General features: G+C 40.2%; 1 protein-coding gene across 10 annotated transcripts in view; it reads left to right on the top strand.

Moving 5' to 3' along the window:
• SYNE2 (spectrin repeat containing nuclear envelope protein 2) overlaps positions 1-21,033 on the top strand; it is a 330,412-nt gene that overhangs the window by 226,047 nt on the left and 83,332 nt on the right. For 6 of the 10 annotated variants that reach the window (XM_055435961.2, XM_055435957.2, XM_055435963.2 and 3 more), the window contains 13 exons: positions 3,760-3,990; positions 7,857-8,039; positions 9,067-9,195; positions 9,735-9,856; positions 10,009-10,150; positions 11,877-12,008; positions 13,416-13,568; positions 13,693-13,902; positions 15,087-15,188; positions 16,009-16,128; positions 16,522-16,722; positions 18,067-18,240; positions 19,702-19,833. In XM_055435961.2, coding sequence (XP_055291936.2) covers positions 3,760-3,990; positions 7,857-8,039; positions 9,067-9,195; positions 9,735-9,856; positions 10,009-10,150; positions 11,877-12,008; positions 13,416-13,568; positions 13,693-13,902; positions 15,087-15,188; positions 16,009-16,128; positions 16,522-16,722; positions 18,067-18,240; positions 19,702-19,833 — 2,031 coding nt within the window. Of the gene's footprint in view, positions 1-3,465; positions 3,596-3,759; positions 3,991-4,977; positions 5,219-7,166; positions 7,428-7,856; positions 8,040-9,066; positions 9,196-9,734; positions 9,857-10,008; positions 10,151-11,876; positions 12,009-13,415; positions 13,569-13,692; positions 13,903-15,086; positions 15,189-16,008; positions 16,129-16,521; positions 16,723-18,066; positions 18,241-19,701; positions 19,834-21,033 lie in introns of those variants that run through there. The other 4 variants (XM_088839546.1, XM_055435962.2, XM_088839548.1 and 1 more) reach the window with 4 other exon arrangements.

Here is a 21,033-nt window from a genome sequence, read left to right as displayed (position 1 = left end):
AGAGGTCTTTGTGAGCTTTAACACCTGTGTGCTGCCACGCTGGAGAACTGGACGATTTGCCACCAGATATTGACATGGAGACTAAGTGTGGTACAGAGCAATTAAAGACTTCTTACTCACTCACCATGTGCCAGGATGAACCAGCCTTTCCATTAGTATCACCTTCTTTTTTCTGTAGATACAACTTATGGGGGTGACAGACGTGGAGGAGGGCAAATGTTAATTAACTACCTATTACGTTAAAGGCATTTGTGTTTGCTCTCTAATCCTCAGATTAAATAAGGTAGGTTAACATGTACCATACATTTACAAAAGAAAAATCAAAATTCAGGGTGTAGAAGTACAGTTAGTAAATGGAGGAGTGAGGAGGCAGACTCAGAATATTCCAGTCTGCCTTCCCAGTCTGAATATTTAGTATTTAAAGATGTAAAACTGAGGCAGATTTGGCCTCACCAAATAAGCTGCCACGACACCAACCCAGCAGCATATTTAGTATTTGTGCAAATGCATTTAGGTCAGGCACTGTACCTAAATCTTCCCTCTTAGCACAGTAGGCAGCACATCAGTCTCATAACCTGAAGGTCCTGAGTTCGAGCCTCAGAGAACGGCAGATCCTTCATTTTGGGGGCTTCCCAGGTGGCGCTAGTGGTAAAGAACCCACCTGCCAATTCTGGAGATGTAAGAGATGCAGTTTGATCCTTGGGTCCGGAAGATCCCCTGGAGGAGGAAATGACAACCCACTCCAGTGTTCTTGCCTGAAAAATCCTATGGACAGAAGAGCCTGGTGGGCTACAGTCCATGGGATTGCAAAGAGTCAGACACAACTGAAGCGACTTAGCTTGCTAGGCACTTTAGCTAGGCAGTTTTGCATTTTATAAAAGGCGGTGGTGTGTGCAGATATTTGTAGAATTGATGGAAAAGTATTTAACAGTTTGGTATTTTGGCATGAAATATTGCTACAGCCAGAAAATTCATTTGCATTTTAACTGGATCTTGGTACTCAGAGCAGCGATGTGTTGTACAGAAATCAGGCACTGTCACGTTCATTGACTGAGAGACCAACTTGAATGCCAGAGGGTTGACAGATTTATGTCAAAAATGTGGGCTTGTAGACCCCAAGGCATAACGAAATCAGATTGAATCCTGGGTCTAGGGTTGAATCCAGTGACCGTAGACGTTTGAATAACTTCTCTAAGCCTCAGTTTCCTCATCTGTACACGGGCAATAATGGGCTTGTGGCATAAAATATGAGATAGTCTTAGCACAGTAGCTTAGCTCTAGAACCCAGTAAAAGATTGGTATTATCAATTTATATTAATGCTTTAGAGAGGACATAATTCTCTAAGAAGACATATTTGTGGTCATGTTTTTTTAGCCTTCCAAAATGTACAGTTATAATACTTTGGTTAAAATAATTTCTACTTTTTAAATTTGGGGTTTTCATTTGAAGAAGATACTCAGTGAGCAGACTACTGTGGGAAAAAATGTAGACTCAGAATTAAAAAATCTTGGAACTGTGTGACCTTGGGCAAGTAATTTATGTCTGGGCCTGAGTTTCTCAGAAGCAATGTGGTGGGATGGGAGGGGTGTGAACTGATTAAACATTAAACACACTTGGATTTCTTTGGCTATAAAAAAGGTGTGAACTGATTCCTGGCGCGTTTCCCAGACCACCTTCAACTATTGAAGTTCTACTCTTACAGATAATCTTTTTTTCTTCCATTACTTTTGGATTCTTTCCAGGTTCAAATAACTAGCAAATAAAACCAAGGTTAGTACTCCAGTTTCCATATTTCTTCATTAATTCAGTGAGTTAGAGAAAGCAAAGAAACTCAATTTTGTCCTTTTTTTTAACATCTGTGGCAGTTGTAGGTGCTCAAGTAATGTTTTTGAATAAATAGAGAAGGCAGATGGTAAATCTCTTATTGCAGATTAATTAATCAATCAATCACTGTTAACAGATTTTTATCTCAGGTGACAAAAAGGAGGATCGCAAAATCTTTGCCACTGAGATATAACAATATCTGAAAAATCTGAAAACTAGGAAGCAGTTAGATGACTAGAAATTGATGTCTGACAGTAAACTCACATATGGTTGCTTTTTTAAAGATCAGAATTAAAAAAGAAAATTGAAATGGGTGAATCTAAATATGGATCCGACTGTATATGAGCTATAGAGAAAACACGGTACTGGGAGGACTTCCTTAGGAAGGTGATTCTTAAAGAAAACCCTGATTGAAGCAGGGGAGAAATAGCATTTTGGCAGAAAAGGCAGGCATCTGTGAAGCAGAGAGATGGTCAAGGGGAATGAGTATAACTCAGAAGACCCTTCTGTTGAACCAGCTCTTATAATCCTCATCAGAGTGTGTGTGAAAATGAGTGGTATTTTCATATCCTGCATATTTTTGTTACCACTTACCAATTTTGTCTGCTTCTATTGTACTGAAGTTTCTGTGTTTAAGCAAAATTCCATGAATATTAGGAAATAGGCACTTGAGTTGAGATAGGGTATATATTTGTGAGCAACTCCCATTTCTCAGTTGGCCAAAATTATGCCTTATTAGATGCTGAGTTGTAGTTAGCAAAACCTTATATAGAAAACATAGTCATTTTCTCATAATGAGAATGAATAAAATGTTTATGTTATTGTTTAGTTGCTCAGTCATGTCCGATTCTTTTGCCACCCCATACTGTGGCTCACCAGTATCCTCTGTCCACATTGACAGGTGGATTCTTTACCACTGAGCCACTTGGGAAGCCCTGAATAGATATCACTAACTTGGTAGAGCAAAACACAATCCTTACTCCTAAAAAAATTCCTCTAGAAAGGTCGATAATACTGTTTCAGTATTTTGGAAAAAGATGTGGGAAGCAAATATCTGTATCAGATCATCTTTTGCCTCCAAATTGGAAGTATCTATCATATAATTACCAGAATACTTTTACCTGGTACCTGGGAGAAATTTTTCTATGGGATTGATAAACAACCTAGTTGTTTGAATATAAAAAGAACACATCACACACATCCTGCTTTCTTTATACTATACCGTAAGCATCTGTTCCTTAACGCAGTAATATTTGAGTATCTAGAAGCTGAAAAGTAACTTTAGAGAGTGAAGAATACGAGAAAAGTTTCCAAATTACCCCAGTGAAGCTTATCACTTGACTCAATCTATTTTTAATAGAAAAAGATAAGTAATAGCAGGGAGGAGGGAAAGCTAAAATATTTTATAATCTTAACCACTTAAGATGTTAAGTTGAAAGTGTGAGGTATTAATATATTTTCCTTGTGTCCCCGCCACTGTGTAAAGATCTTTTTTTTCTGTTTGAACAGAGGGCATAGCAATGTAAGCATTGCTTAATCATGTGTCACGCAACTTTAAACACTGGCCAATTTGCTGCAGCGTTTCAGACACACACACCCACATGCACACCCTCTCGCGCACACTCACCTGTCTCCTGGGACCCACCGTTTAATGAACCGCCAGCCTATTTGCGTCCTCCGTGCCCAGGAACTCTGTGCCTGTGTTCATGCAGATTGGCTGCTTGGAAACCTGGGGCTCCAGGTCACGTGATTGTTGCTATGCCTGTGGAGGTGCCTTCTTCGTTTCTTTTTGTTTTTACTTCTTCTGCCCTTATATATTTGTTTTTCTTTTAACTAGGGGAAATGCTATAAGTTTACAGGTCTTTACAAATTCGAATCTGAATATTTTGGACTCCTAGTTTTTCACTGCTGGATTATCTTTGGATTTCTCATAGGGTGCCACACCTCCAATCAAGGCTGCAGCTACTGGCTTTTCAGACGAGCAAGGAGCTTTTGAGGCCACCGTGGAGAAAGTGAGGCCTGAGCCTGCGGAAGTCCTCCATGTCTGCAAGAACCAGGTGGCTGAGCTGGAGCTGTGGCTGCGCCAAGCCAACGTGGCATTTGAGCCAGAAACATTAGACGCGGACATGCAACAGGTGGTGGAACAGCAGTTGGTAGGATGCCAGGTAAGACTGCTGGGTCTGAGTTCATGGCCCGCCTCTTCACCAATCACGAGTAGATGAAGTTCTCTGAAAGCAACAGTCTGATTCTTCCTGTTGCTCCGACACCTATGTTTATTTTGGCCTCAATTTTTTTGTTCTCAGGATAATTCTTTGAAATAATTTACGTAAGCAGAGTATTTGGGGAGACAGTAGTGGAGAAGATCTCAGAATCTAGAGTTTAGATCTGGTCACATTAACTGTGAACTGGAGGGAGTTACCTCTCGCTTCATATTCCTCAAACAGGTCATCTCCTAAGACTTTGTCAGGATTAAATGAGATAAAGTATCTAAATCGGTGTCTGGAGTATAAAGTATATATAAAGTGCTCGGCAAATACTAGTTTTATTCATAGTATTCAGTTTTTAAAATTTTCATTCATCAGAAATGAAACTGAATATCCTGATTGCAGGGTTACGATACAGCAGAAAAGGGCTTTGCTGTCATTTTACTATGAATGCTCCTATTCTTGCTGGCTTGGTGGCGCTAGCAGTAAAGAACCCGCCCACCATTGCAGGAGATCCGGGAGTCATGGGTTCAATCCCTGGGTTGGGAAGATCCTCTGGAAGCAGAAATGGTAACCCACTCCAGTATTCTTGCCTGGAAAATTCCATGGACAGAGGAACCTGGTCGGCTACAGGACACGGTGTCACAGAGAGACAGACATGACTGAACACTCTTGGCTGGGGAGGGGCAGGAATGTAAACTTCCTTGCCTGGAGTCATTTTGAGGAAGCTTTGCTGGTACAGCCCAAAGGTTGGGATTTCTAGATCCCCCCAGGGAGGGGCGAGACTGACATTGCTGGTGCAGAACTGAGTGTCCTCAAGAGCTCAGCCAAGGCACCTCCCTCAAAGGCACTTACACCCAACTTGGCCTGACATCTCCACCTGATTGGCTCATTCGCAGTGCTGTCCAGGGACAAGGACTTCCTCTCAGAATGCCTCAAACCACTGGACCGTCCACAGGGAGCTCCACCCACTCTGTGGGGCTGGGCATATGACCCTCCTTGGCCCGAGGCCGACGCTCCTCCCCTTTCCATTCAGACTCACAGTCTTACTACGTCTGGAGTTCATCTAGTAGGACCCAGCCAGGCAAGCTGACCTCCTTCCTTGGGCAACTCAGCACCTCTCACCCCAAAAGTCAGCTCCTGAGGGTTGGATTCACTCAGATACAGGAACTACCATGTGGCCTGACTGGTAAGACGTGCAGGAGAGTCTGGAGAAGACAGTGTAAGTCGGCACAGAGCAGTGCTCCTCTAACCTGAACCTTCGGTATTCCAGATGTTGAGACCCGGCCACTTAGGGCCTTTCAGGTGCCATCTGTCAACTGATGGTCCTGCTGACTGGGTAGACCCCATAGCCAAGTCCTTGCTCATTACTGGAATCTGGTCTTTGGGCCTCTTGTGAATTTTAAAATGTGGGGGCTGCTCAAGGAAAAGACACGACCACAAGGTGGCAGTCGCGCGCAGTGAGCATTACTTGGGCAGCATTTAGGTGGGGTCTGGAGGGACTGGGAAGTCTCATGCCAGATCTTCCAGAGGCTTTGGCAAGGAGTCGGGGTGGAGCCACCACCCAGAAGGGGAAGATACACGGGAACTCCTAGGGGTTAGAGAATCCAGAGGCGCTATGTGTCTAGATGATGTCAGAGAATCTGAAGGAAGCAGAGGCTGGAGTTTTCAGAGCTCTAGAGTTTGTCTTAACCATGACTAGATGTCGGGGATCCAGGTTTGAGCCTTTCACTGGTGAAATATGAACTAATATTTCTGCTGTGAAGAAATAAACAACACCAGTCCATTCTAAAGGAGATCAGTCCTGGGTGTTCATTGGAAGGACTGATACTAAAGCTAAAACTCCAATACTTTGGCCACCTCATGCGATGAGTTGACTCACTGGAAAAGACTGATGCTGGAAGTGATTGGGGGCAGAAGGAGACGGGGACAACAGAGAATGAGATGGCTGGATGGCATCACCGACTCGATGGACATGAGTTTGAGTGAACCCCGGGAGTTGGTGATGGACAGGGAGGCCTGGCGTGCTGTGATTCATGGGGTCGCAAAGAGTCGGACACGACTGAGCGACTGAACTGAACTGAACTGAACTGAGATCCATATACAGGGGTCAACTCTGGCTCATTTATATAACACCATGGCATATAAACTTTAACACTGAAACATAAAAGGCCTTACAGTACTCTGTAAAAACATTAAGTTCCCAGAGGGGAAATATCCAAGGACAGGAGCAAACAGATCAGTCAAGAAAAAATTATATTCTGTAACTTAATATTGAGAAGAAATGTTCAGCCTTGATTATTAAAGATGCATGAGTCAAAACAGCTGTTATTTTGTTCCTACATTACCTTGACAAAAATTATATCATCCGGGAAAACTCTGGAGAAATAGATCCACTAATGTCGGCCTGATTGTTTCAGCATTTGGGGAAGTCAGCTGTTAGCAGATAAAATGTCCATCTTCTTTGACCTATTAATCCCATTATTTTAAATTTATCTTCTGAAAGTAACCCTAAAAGAAGAAGAATATTTGTGGGTGCATTGATTACAAAAATGAAGCACCAGAAACAGTTTAAAGGCTTAACAATAAGGAGATGAAGAGAATCATAAAGTACTAATAGCCTGCTATTAAAATAGAGATCACAAAGCATATATATGTAGACCCATGAAAATGTATACATAAAATAGCTAAGTGGACAAAAAGCACAAAATTATAGTACACTTTGTTTTCAGCCACTTTAAAATCTATGAGTACATGTTGTTTAAGCTTAGAAGAGTCTGTATTCAGAGGATACAAGTAGTTTACTTGGATGAGAAATTATAACTATGATATTGAAAATTTGTTTTAAATTTTTCTTTAAGTTTCTTTCAAAGAATTGAACTTCTTAGCACACACGATTTTAGCACAAGCAATCTCAGTGTTAGAATGTGTCTGATTCTACATTCTGCTGCTGCTACACTCGTGTGCCCAGCCAATTGGCATGACTTTTGCGGCTCTATAGCTCAAAAAGAGAGCAAACTTGTTCTCTTGAGGAGGAAAACAATGATGATGACTTAGTGGGAAACTTACTTCATCCTCCTGATTTATTTTTAGACGCGGGTGTAAGTTGACCAGTGGTATCAATGACTAAGTGTTTTAGGTTCCAAGTTATGTCTTTCTGTAATCGTCTTCTGATATTTGGGGAGCTTATTTGGCTTGAGAAAGGCAAGAAAAGAGCAAAGGAAAGAATTTTCCAAGGGTTCTGTGGAAGTATTTTTTAAAATTACTACTCAACACTTGGATTGCAACAGAAAAAGTTTAGGAATAAGGTGGGAAGTAATAAAGTAGGCACAGACTACATATCAAGCACTGGCCACAGTATATGGATTTAACTCTAGCTTCTCAAAGTGACCCCAGAGGTAAGTTCTGTTATTATCCCCATTTTACAGATAACTAGAGGTACACCCATGCAACATAAAGTGCCCAAATTTTCCCAGCTATGATATTCTAGTTCTAGTGTCTGCGGTCCCAACCACTATCCTGTACTGGATGTGTTCAGCTGTGTTTTCTAAGGGGAATATAGCATCACTTGTTTTAGATTGTGATACAACCAATTTAGTTTATTTATTTACACCCAATTTGGAGTTGGTTTGGCTGAGCCCCTACTGAAAAACAGAGGAATTATGTGGAAATTGTTTTTTTTCTACCCCCACAAGGTACCTATCAACCTGTGTTTCTGGAACTTCTTATATACCCTTAGGTGTAGAGACAGTGAATCTAACTTATTTTGGAGTGTAACGCTTGTTTGAGACCAAAACTATGATTAATAAAATGATTTTATTTCCTAGGCTATGCTAACAGAGATTGAGCACAAGGTGGCCTCTCTGTTAGAGAACTGCAAAGATCAGGGCCTGGGAGACAGTGGAGCCACTCAACAGGAGGCTGAAGCACTTTCCTTGAAACTGAAGACTGTGAAATGCAATTTGGAAAAAGTCCAAATGATGCTTCAGGAGAAATACAGTGAGGATCAGGTAACATATGACTATGTGTAGACATGTATGTAAATACAGGCATATCTATCAGGAAGGAACTCTGGGTGCAGGTAAGGAAACAACTACAGAGGAATTACAGTAAGTGAAAAAGAATTATGCCTCTTAAAACTTTAAGGGATGGGTACTCTGGCTTTTGTCATTGGTTTCATTTTGTAGTTTTCTCATCTAGGTTGCTGTTAGTGATCGTTTTGCTTTGATTAGGGTTGGTTTGACTGGGTTGGTTGTTGTTCTTGCTGATAATGAGATCTATGCAACCTTTCATCTTAAATTTTAAAGTAACTTTGTATTTGAAAGGATCTCTGTAATCATGGTTGACTAGAATAATGAAGCCTTTATAGACATGCTTAAAATTTTAACATCAGAAATACAAAAACCTGTTTGACGGGTACTTTTGTTTTCCATTTACAAATATTTATATATACTGATCAAAGTGTCGTATAGTTAAAGTATTCTTATGACTTTTAAAAGCATTCTGTGTATATAAATGCAAAGGTGCATCCTATGAATAGAATCTTACTATGTAAAAGGCACAGCCATTCTTAATGAGATGGTGGTTTCTACTTAAAAGACTTCTATTTACAGAAATAAGATTGGCTACAGATGTACAGGCTGTATGGAACCCCTTTTATCCTAATGTGTCCTCTCTCTTAAAAAATCTACTTATGTTTCAGACAGAGGGGAAATTTGAGTTCATAAGCTTAATACTATGTCTGTTTTTGATATTTATTTCACTTTGTTCTCAAGAAAAAAGAGCAATAGATTTTCTGGTTTTTAGTAATTCATTGGATGAATTAAACTGAGGAAATGATAAAATGACCACTTCATTAAATGTAGTGGTTTTTGAAGTTGTTATGAAATAAGTACATTAAATTGTAGTATGTAATTATTGCAGTTAAAAAAATACAGTCATTTACTTCATATAAAACTTTTCCATTGTGTAGTCACATTATTAGAATTGAAATGGATCACCATTTTAAATAGTCTGCCATCATAAAATGTTTTGCAGCATTCTACCACACTAAAGAAATCTTCAGAGCGTCAGAAAGTTCTCCAACCAGATAACCTGTCTGAATTTGAATCTGTTGTTACTGAAAGGCCACAATTCAGTAAACAAAAAGATTTCCAGCAGCAACAGGTATTTTCAGCCCCAATAGTTATAAGGACAAGAATAAAGTTTTCCATATGGAATTTCCCATTGAGCTGTAATAAATACTGAAAGGCCACTGGAGTGTTTCCTTACCTGACTGAATAGAAAGTGTGATGTGTAGGTGTTCCTGTGTGTACAGCAGGTCTGAGTTTTGAGCATTTGCTGCAGTATCTACTTTGCTTTCATCTGCTACCATTGGGGACACTTGAACTTGGCTGCTTTGTTAACATGCATCTTAAGCCAAGCAGGTATATACCTCTGCAACTGCAGCATTTCTTTCCCTATTTCAAAATGTGTTTGTATTTTTGGGGTGATTTTCCTTGTGTGTAGTATTATGTTAAAAAATGCTTTGCCATTGTCTAAATATTTTAAATAAGTTTTTGAAAAATAAATATTAACGAGAACAAGAGATAGTAAATAATGATTTAGGAAGTGGTTTCAAATCTGATGATCTCAACAGAAGAAATCCTTGTATACTAAATGAGAACCTTGATTGATTGGACCATTTGAATCTTATTCAATTATAGGTTTTGGAGTTAAAACCAATGGAACAGAAAGATTTAATCAAATTCATAGAATTTAATGCTAACAAAACATGGCCCCAGAGTTGCCAGGATGATAAAGATACAACTCAGACATCATCTGTGAGGTAAAATATTTTTAAAGAATTGGACATTCAGTAGTTTTGTAGTTGGGAGAATTAAGAGTGTTTCTTTTAATATCACTTATAAAACACTGTCTGGATGTAATATAATTTTTGTACATTGATTATTCTTTTTACCTTTTGTTTTCCTTTAAAAGCAGTAAGACATCTAGCCCCAAAAATGATGCTCCAGACTTGATCTTGTCAACCCAGGGCCAAAGTGGAGATAAGTGGCAATATTTATACCATGAACTCTCATCAAAAATAAGGCTTCCTCTCTCTCAGCTTGTACAGCCCCAGGTCAGTGTGTATGTACACACGGTGTAAATAAACGTGTTTACCTTTGAAAAGCCAACAAGCATTGATTAAACACACATGTGTGTTCTGCATTATTTCCAGAAAGCGATTTATTTATTTTTAGAAAGCAAAGATGCCAGATGGATTTTCATACTTGGCTGTCCTCTTTTCATCTTCGTGGAAATCTGCACTCCCCTTTTTGCTTCTGTAGCACCATGGGCTTCCCTGCTCATAGCTGTTACCCGCTTATTTGTCTGCATTCCCCATTAGACAGCCTGAGAAGGAAGACTGTGTCTTCCTGGTTCACATTTGAGTGCCTGGAGCAGAAACTGGAACATCATAAAATCTTGGTCACTATATATTGAGTGAATATAGGAATGAATAATGTTATGTTTTAAAGAAAACACTTTAAAATGATATAGTGCTATATGAGTGTCATTCATTCCTAAAAAGATTATTTGAAATCTGCAGTGTGCTGGTCCCTATGCCGATGGTACCCATCTATAGGTATTCTCACCAACTCCTTATCATACCTGATCTTTGCTATTATGATCTTTGTCATACTGTGCCAGCTACTGATGCGTGTCTCTAAACAGGGAGCCCAAGAGCAGAATAGCACCGTTGCTCCCAGCAGTCAAGCTTGTGCCTTCAGTTTTGCACTCAAACTACCCAGGCAATGGTTACCAGTGGTTTCCCAATTCCCCAGTCTGGTGGGAACTTTTTCAGTTCTGTTCTGTGAAGAACCTTATTTGACCAATTAAAGTTGAATTGAATTCATTGGGAGGACTTTAGTCTTGGTTTCTCCTTGTCATACACGCTATAACATGTATGTTGTTCTTTTTCCAGAATAGAATACCATCCCTCTTTCTCCACCCTCCCACCCCAGCAGAGTCCATCTACCACCCCGTCCTGTACCTTTATATGTTAGTTTTCCAATTTGGCAAAGAAGTTAACTCTGAGTCATTCCCCCTTCTGAAATCACAGCTCATTTTCAGTACTAATTTGGCTTTTCAATAACAAATCAAGACGAAGATCTGCCCCTGGAGGTTACTGTATACTATTTAAGAGTTGGCTGTTTGCCAGGAGTATGCCAGTAAACAGGGAAAGAAAGAGCTAACCGTGGGAGTCCAGTAGCATAGCTACAGATTGAAAGATTAGTGGTTTTACTCTGTTTTTCAAATTATAGTTTCTTTTCCCTTTTTTTTAAATCTAAATGGACCCTGACGGAGAAGGCAATGGCAAGCCACTCCAGTACTCTTGCCTAGAAAATCCCATGGATGGAGGAGCCTGCTAGGCTGCAGTCCGTGGGGTCGCTAGGGGTTGGACACGACTAAGCAACTTTACTTTCACTTTTCACTTTCACACATTGGAGAAGGAAATGGCAACCCACTCCAGTGTTCTTGCCTGGAGAATCCCAGGGACGGGGGAGCCACGTGGGCTTCCGTCTATGGGGTCACACAGAGTCGGACACGACCGAAGTGACTTAGAAGCAGCAGCAGCAGCAAATGGACCCTGAAGTGTCTATGTAAAGCCTGTCATGACTTTTCAAAGCTGTCCAAAATATTTAAATTTTAATTAAATCATTTTTTTTTTCTTTTAAATGACAAGATAGACAAAATTACTTACCAAGAGGATAAACTCAGAAGATAGCATGTTAAGGCATTTTTGATGTTTTACATTAATAGGATCTCAAACTTTTCATAATAGTATTTCCCTTTTTCAAATATAGGTTACCACAAATATGAGTGTTCTACCCAGTGTGAGTGTGTATAACTTTAGATACCCAACAACCGAAGAACTGAAAACTTACACCACCCAGCTTGAAGACCTGCGTCAAGAAGCAAATGATCTTCAGGCACAGGTAGCAGCTGCCTATTACATATTTTCCTCATTGCAGTAACAAAAATAAAGGGAAATGTGATGCTGTAAATTGTTCATAACTGTCTTTGGTGGATTCTTCAACTTACGCTGAGAGCCAGCATCCAAGGAGTGCGCACAGTCACTGGGTTGTGTCTAACTCTTTTGCCGCCTCATGGACTGTGGCCCATCAGGCTCCTCTGTTCATGGGATTTCTCAGACAAGAATACTGGAGTGGGTTGCCATTTCCTCCTCCAGGGAATCTTCCTGACCTAGAGATCGAACCTGCGTCTCCTGCATCCAGCGTTGGTGGGCAAATTCTTTACCACTGAGCCAGCTGGGAAGCCCATAATTTTCCTTACTGAACAAATAATAGGATGTACAGTTGAAGGAGTCCGAGAATTGCAAACAGAATTTATCTCTGTTACTGCCTCTGGTAAATTGGGTGGTGGCTACATAGAATACCATTTACACAGACTTCTAAACCTGAGTCTAGGCTTCGCAGGAACAAGGATCATGATCTATTAATACTGTCTGCAGTGGGGCTCTGGGATTGCAAGGCTGAGGAGAGATGGAGGGAGGGAGTAGCAGCAGGGTTTCCAACCTTGAGGAGGCTTAACACTGAGATGGTGTGCTGGATAGCTTAGGTATCCATCAAAGAAAACAGTAGGAAACAGCCCACATTGGGTGATTAATAGGTTTGGCAGGCTCCTAATTTACTTATAGTCACCATGCTGTACCATCCCTGTCTTTAAGATACTGCTCCTCTTTCTAATGAACCCCTTCAAGTTTCTTGACGTCTTTCTTCAGGCCATCCTTGGTGTCATTAACCCACTTTCTCCTACATTAAAATAGGGGAGACAGAACAGTGAGAAGAGAGGTAGTACAATTTATCTGGGACCATATTTCCCTGGTGGTCTTGACAGTAAAGAATCTGCCTGCAGTGCAGGAGACCCGGGTTCAATCCCTGGGTCAGGAAGATCCCCCAGAAAAGGAAATGGCAACCCACTCCAGTGTTCTTGCCTGGAGAATTCCATGAACAGAGGAGCCTGGTGGGCTACAGTCCATGGGTCACAAAAAGTTGGACACAACTGAGTGATTAACACTTTCACTTTCACAATTCCAGCTGGACGGCCCCACTAAAGAAGTCCATCTTTTGATTTACCTTTTAATTCTATTCAGTAGTCAACTCAATACCTAACACTGAGTTTCTTAAACTTGTTTCTCTCAGAGTTAACGTCTTAATTTTATTTATTTATTCTGCTACCTAGTTCACAAAGTATTTGAAATGACTAATTATTAAAAAAAAATAACATGAATGGTTAACTATAATGGAAACCAGGAAAATATAGGCTTAGGAAGGCAAGGAGTCTTAGTGATTTCTGTTTTTCCTTTTCTTCTCCTGATTCAGGAAAACATGTCAGAAGAAATGTACACGAATCTGGATAAGAAATTATTTGAACTGTTTCAGACCCTCATTCAGTGCCTGGGCAGTGTGGAGGAGATGCTGCAGACACCAGGGCTCTTCAGAGGGGATGTTGGTGCCCAGCAAGTGCACTACGAGGTAGGGAGCACGCATCAAGCACGTGTGTTGGCTGTCACTGCAGGCAGCCCACCGGTTAGCCAGAACTGAAACCTCTTAAGGTCAGAACTTGTTCACGGTGTCTTTCTTCCTCTCCACTTTGCAGACACTGGCTCTTGAGTTGAAAAAATTTTACTTAGCTATGAGTGACAAGAAGAATGATCTTTCAAAAGCCATGACGTGGCCTGGCAAGAACGCCAGCCAGTTCCTTGACTGTTTTGATAACCTCCAAGTCTACCTGGAGCACACCCAAGCTATAGCTGCCTCTAGAAGCAAGGCTCTGAAAGCTGGCCTCGACTATACCCGCAGTTATCAGGTACAAGTCTGGGCACTGGGCTGCTTTGGCATAGTGTTAGGTGACAGAACGGACCTCCAATCTTCATTTGTTCCTCTACCCAGAGGCATTCACGAATGGGAATTGCTGAGGAAAGCAGTGAGACTTTTTGTATGAAGGTCTTTAAGTTAGTTCAGCTGCTCATGGCTGGAGACCATTTGAAAGTGAGGCCCTTTCCAAAATCCCAGGTATGAATTTGTTAGGTTGAGCTAAAGTAATGCTTCTTTCCTGTATGACATTCAACCACTAAAAGTGTCACCTGGGAGGATTCCCAGGTAAGGAGGAGCTATTAAAGTTTTTGAACAAAGATATTACAGTCTGTGTACGTTTCTGGTAGATCCAGCTGGCAATTGTCTAATGAGGATTGGAGCAGAGACTTGAGGCAGTGGCCTAGTTAGGAAGCTGCTAGAAATTGTCTAAGGAAAAGGAAATGAAATACACCACCACTTAGGAAGGAGTCTTCCCTGTAAAATCAAGCCTGAACTTGATCTCTAGAGTCCAAGTCACATAGACACAAGGGAAGAAAATGGTGAGTGGTGCTAAAGGAGTGCAGTCAGCCATATACAGGCAGTGGCAAGCTCTACAGAAAAGGTAGCCCATTTTTTTTTTACTACTGCCTCCCTCCCCCCCAACACACAAAAAATCCCAGAAACAAAAAAGAGAGATGGGCAGGGGGCCAGCAGATTATAAGGGATTTAAGACACATGAATCCACTGCACCTATTGGACCTCATTTAGATCCCGATTCAAGCAAACCAAAAGGAGAAAATATAGGCAATTAGGGAAATGTGAACCTTGCCTGGGTCATTAATAATGCTAAAGAATTATTATTGGTTTGTGATATTTTTAAAGGGAGGAATCTTTGTCATTTAGAGATACATACTGAAATATATACTAACAAAATAATATATCTTGGACTTGCTTCAAAATAATCTGAGGGAAGGGAAGTAGGGTGCAGTCAAGAAAGCTCAGGGAAGGGGGCAGAAGAGAGACGACCAGCCACAAGTCATCAGTAATTGTTAAGGCTGATGGATGGTGGTAATGTAGGGTTCCCCTATGTTTGAAATTTCTGATAGCTCAGAAATTAAAGGACAGCTAAATTTTTTAAAAGATTCCAAAGCTCTAAATGAGATTCTCACTGTTTCCTATGTTTATCTTTTTATACAGAATGAAATAAAACGATTGTATGATCAACTTGTTAAGCATAAGACATCTTTGCAACAATCTTTGAATGAAATTAGTGGCCAGACTATTGATGAACAGCTTCAGGTAATCAAGTGAAAATAATTCAAACTGACTTAACCTTGAACCAGAGAATCTCCTGCATAAAAGACTCCATAAGTCTGCACAAGCACCTTAAGTCTCCTGTGTTTGTGAATCACGCCCTAAAATACAAGTCTGTGCAGTGTTGGGAAGGTTGTTGAGAAATGAGACCCTCATCCTCGTGGGAGGGGTGCTGACTACCCGACATCTAGAGATCATTTGGCTACATATGAGAATTGTAAATCTAAATGCTCTTTATCCAGTAGCTCCATTCACTTATACAGCAAGTGTCAATTGACCTAGTGTGTTCATGCCACAGCTCTACATTCTGGGTTTGTACTTATCCTAAAGAAGTAAGACAAGTGCATAAAGATAAATATGTGTATGAATATTCGAGGAGGGCTCTGGCAGCGCTGCTTGAATTAAAAGACTCTAAATAGCCCAAAAGTCCAATTTGAACCAACTGTTAACTTAAAGCAGTGAGCAGCCTTACTGTGTCTGTTTAAAAGGCTCTAGATGAGTTTGTACTGCTGTGACTAGATGCTGAGGAGCTGATAAGTAAGGCATGCAAACTGTAGAATCCAATGACATGTGCAATCCAGTGCAAATCAGGGTATGCATGTATACCTCTTCTCAGTACATGCTTGGAATACACTAGAAATAGACCATCAACTGTGGATCTTTGGGGAGAACTAGAGAGGACGGAGGAGAAGTGGCACTTTCATTTTTCCCTTAGTTCTTTTCTATATTGTTTAATTCTTTTTAAGTGACTATGTATACTCCTGACTTATTAAACGGTTTTATTTTTGTGTGTCTCTCTCTTTAGAAAATGGATGCATGTACAGTGGAGCTGCAGAACTCTGAGAGCCGAGTGGCAAAACTAAGAGATGAAGGAGAGAGGCTTCATTTACCTTATGTTCTACTCCAGGAGGTTTACAAATTAGAGGTCTGTCTGAGCAGAAAATATTCAGTCCATAAATTACTGTGATTATAAAAAGTTAGGCAATTTTCTTCTATCCAGGAGATTTATGCACTGTGTGCTCAGTCACTCAGTCTTGTCCAACTCTTTGTGACCCCGTGGACTGTGGCCTGCCAGTCTCTTCTGTCCACGGGATTTCTCAGGCAAGAATATGAGTGGGTTGCCATTCCCTTCTCCTGGGGATCTTCCTGACCCAGGGCCCACATCTCCTGCATCTCCTGCATCTCCAGCATTGTCAGGTGGATTCTTTACCACTGAGTCACCTGGGAAACTGTCCATGGAAATTTAGATATGTTCTTTATTTGGGTTATTTTCACGGTTGGGTGGAAATGTTTGTGCACACCTGTTCTTTCTTTTCAGGATGTCCTTGACAGTACATGGGGAATCCTGAGAGCCAGGTACACGGAACTCAGCTGCCCTTTCATCACTGAGAGCCAGCAAGATGCTTTGTTGCAAGGCATGGTGGAACTGGTGAATATTGGAAAGGAAAAGCTTGCTCATGACCACTTACAACAAACCAAAAGTAAAGTTGCCCTACAGGCGCAAATACAAAATCACAAGGTAAGACACATGGGTCAGATCACCTTTTCATAGACTGTAAGTTATTGAGTGTGAACAGAGAGCATACATGGCCTTCCTTGGTGAAATATACATCATTCCTTTATTCTTTAAACAAACATCTATTACACCATGTACCATGAACTCTGCTAAACTCTAAGAATATAATTGTGAGTGAAAATAGACACAATTCCTAACATTTATTGAGCTTTTAGTTGATTGAGAAGACATTTTTGTCAAGGAGCGATTCAAACAAATTTAAAATTGAAATTGGGATACATACTTTAAGAGCATTTAATAGAAGGAGTTGAATTCAGGAGGTTAGGAAAGGTCTTACTGAGAACTGAAATCAAAAGAAATAAATAAATTACAAATGTATATGTAGTGTAATGCTACAGTAAATCCTTTTGCTTTCCATTCATTTCATTAAACAAGACCTCATGATAACCAACAAGAGATATGTAGTAGTTTAAGTGCTGATAATAAATGTGTAAGATACAGTTCCTGCCTTCAACAAGCTGAAGTCCAGGTTTTTGATAAGTAGACTTTAAGAAAAATTCGAAGGTAAATATTGTATGGAATGGAGGGGAAGAGGAGAAAATATATTAACTGATATATACAATGTCTCAAACCTTATGGTAGACCCTTTTATGTATCCCTTTCAAGGAATAAGAAAAGGGATTCGCCTAATAAGAGGCCCCTCAAAATAATTAGAGGGGGCAGCTGACTATAAATGGTGAGCCATGTGAAGGAAAGCCTTTCTCTTTAAAGGTCTTAAAGTGCTCTTCTAGGAGCTTTGACCAATCAGAATCCCAATAGACCCCCATCAAGAAATTTCCTTTATTTAACCATTGTATTGAGTAGAAGTTAGAACCAAAGTTTAGAAACCCCTGGCTATTGAATATGTGATGTGAATTTCTTGGGCTCACACGTCTATCCATCCAATTTATTGTCTTGAAACCAATCAGCCAAATCAGCATCTACTTTTTGGTAAAAAAATTTTTAAAAAAAAGTTTCTTAAAACTTGGAATTTCTGATATAGGAATATCTCACTGGAAATTTTAATTGCCTAATTAATAATATTGGCCCTTTAATATTGATAGTTTTGGGGAAAGTATTACCAGGGATAATTTTTCATTGTGATTTCTTAAAATTCCATTAGTACTTGATGACTGTGGATACATAGGCAATTTTTGGTTTGTTTTTTTATGATTTTGACTCTCTACATGGCTGTCCTGGAATTTCAGAGTAGAAAGTAAATATGACAGTATAACATGTTGAAAAAACTTGAATTTGAAGGCTTTTCACAGTGTAAAAATAAATAAATGTCAACATCTCATTTCACAGCTTTTTTTCCAGAAGCTTGTTGCTGACATGCTCTTGATCCAAACATATTCCAACAAAAGGCTTCCTTCTTTAATGCAAAAGAAAGAAACATTTGGGGCAGAACAAGTCAAAGAAGTTAAATTGCTAGAAGAAAAGTCACACCAATATGGAATAAAGCTACAGAGTTTACTGCAGGTATGTGGCTTTCATATATTTTGTACTTAAGCCAGGAATTCTGGATTTTCAACCACCACCTCTAGGTTCGAAAACAAGTATCTGGTTATTATTAAGCAGCAGTTAAGTGAGCACCAGCAATGAGGTTGTGGATCCTGTTCTAGCTCCTATTGCTGCTCCCCCAGTGAAATATTAGCTGAGATTTCCTATACATCAGTTAGGGATGGCACAGCATCTCTCTGCCTTCAAGGGCTGTGTACAAATAAACAAAATGGGAAGCACTTTGAGGTCTTGAATGAGATCATTTCATGAAATATCAGTGGTTCCGAAACTGTGCATCCCGAAGAGGACAAGCCAGATGTTCTGTTGCTGAAGTAGATTTATGCCAGTCCTGTCCTGATTCAAAGAAAAACGTTAAGCTTACGTATAGCTCTTTCTCCGTTTTAAGGTTTTTTCCCACCTTTAACTTCTTAAACACGGTGGATATTTATTACATAAAATAAAGAAATACTCAACTTTTTAATGTGATAATAAGATATGGTATTATTTTATGCTAATAAAATTAATTTTCTAATAGTATTTCAAGTTGGTATTTATAGTAATAGTTCATGGTGTTTAAAAAAAGAAAAAGATTTCATGAGTGACTTCCCTCATGGTCCAGTGGTTTAGACGCTCGGCTTCCAAGGTAGGGGGCACAGGCTCGACCCTTCGTCAGGAAACTAAGATCCTACATGCCATGAAGCACAGCCAAATAAATTATGAGTTAAGTTTAAAAAAAAGTAAAAGACTCCATGAGTCCAGTGAGTGTCCCTAACTTTTCAGGTGAGCCACTGTTTCACCCGGTATGAAAATTAGTTCGTTTTCCAGCAGGTAGTATTTTGTGTCCATAAATCAGCTCTATTGAGGGTTAAGGCTCCAGAGGTGGGCTTCTCTGGAAACAGAGTGCTAGGACCAGGCAGACTCTGGCAAAGGCAGTAGTACACCCTTGCTGTAAGTGTAAGCTCACAGCCTCTCAAACCACTTTTTGAGTGGCATTCCAGGGTAATGGGTTGGGTCATGTTCAGTGGGCTGGGAATTGGAGCAGGGAGCGTTGGGAACAGCCTAACATGAGCTTCTGTTGAAAACCTTTAAAAGTTAGCACCTTCCTTTCCAAGTAATAAAAGTCCTCTGAGATCTCCACAGAGGCATACGCTGAGAGTATCATTTTAACTTAATCCTGTTATTCCCTGCTCCTGTCCTATTTGACAAACATAAAACCCTAGTACCACCTGGATTTTTTTTAAACCTTTTCCACGCTGCAGTGAAAGTGGAATTGTTTCCCACCAGATGCTGAGCTCTTATTAGGGTGGTTTATATATCAGAGACCCCTGGAATCTGTGCTTTAATTTTGTATGGTCTCAGAGTTCATTTTTGTTTGGGAGATTAATTTCATCCCTTTCTGGAACTAAGCCCCCTGGTGATCATGTGTTCTTAATTCTCTAGAAATGGGAGGAATTTGATGAAAACTACGCATCTCTTGAAAAGGACCTGGAAATTCTTATGTCTACATTGCCCTCTGTGAGTTTGGTAGAAGAGACGGAGGAAAGATTAGTGGAAAGAATTTCATATTACCAGGTATTTTGCTTCCACTTAAACCATCAAAGTCATGGTCTGAAGCACTTTGTGTTTTTATTGTGGTTTGACTAACGTACTTGATTTTGAAGGTGAATGATTTGAATTGAAATGAAACGTTCCTCAAACAACTTACAGTGAGACGTATTTGGGAGAACTGCAGATTTGCCTGTGGGCTTCTCTTCATAACCACGTGCCTGACCTGGGGTCAGGACCTTGGTTTGAGTCCTGACTCTCATTTAGCACTTTGTCAGCTTTCTGTCCCTAAGGTTCAGTGTCTTTATCTATAGAATGTAGTTAATCAAGCTTGTTCTGTCTCTGGAGGGTGGATGTCAGCAGGTGTGGACACGAGCTAAAGTATGAGAAGAACTTTGCAAACTATGGGCCTATGAACATATTTTTAGTCTTATGACAAGTGAAGCCCTAATTGGACAGAGCCTATGAGGAAAACAACAATCTGTTACCTGCCACCAGCATTATAAAGAGACTTCAGACTTGAAATTTTTTCTTGTGTAACGTTTGGTATTGTTATGTTTGAAGTCTCTGTGTCTTAGATTTCAGTGCCATAGAAAAGATACCACCTTAGCATGGTTTTTGAGTGGCATTGAGAATGTGACCTACAAGATAAGAACAGGTTCTAAATATTTTCGACAGAAACTTGAAACGCTTAGTTTTTACTTTAGAATGTATGTGGTCAGAATCTGGTTGTGTGGTTAGTTGTGTGTGCGTGCTATCAAATATCCACTTTAATACTTCAAAAGTAGGTTTGTTGCCTGACCAGACTGGATGAAAAATGAAAACGTGAATTACTTGGCAGGGTACCACCATTCCTTGGTGGCACTTAAGCTCCTACAAGGAGCATTTTCCAGAGGCTGAAATGCTATAGTTATGCTCTCTAGGTGTCTTGAAAGTTTCAATTGATCTCTTCGCCATCTTCACATATTGAGCCAAACTCAAACATAAATCTGAGTCTTCTGGGATAAGAGGCTGCTCTTTAATTCTTTGTTAGCCTAGGGGTGCAGAGGTGCCATCTAAACAGCTGAGAGAATGCAGTGGAAAATATAGCTTTTAAACTGTGTGGGATTAAGAAACAGTTCACATTAGCCAACCTGATAGAAGCCTGATTATTTCTCCAAGAGTAGCTGTTACCTTAAACCAGTGGCCCCCAACATTTTTGGTGCCAGAGACCAGTTTCATGGGAGA

The sequence above is a fragment of the Moschus berezovskii genome, chromosome 9, assembly GCF_049115385.1.
Source record: "Moschus berezovskii isolate FMDL1 chromosome 9, NW_MosBer_1.0, whole genome shotgun sequence".
In the NCBI taxonomy this organism is placed as follows: domain Eukaryota; kingdom Metazoa; phylum Chordata; class Mammalia; order Artiodactyla; family Moschidae; genus Moschus; species Moschus berezovskii.
This window is presented reverse-complemented; position numbering and strand designations above follow the sequence as displayed.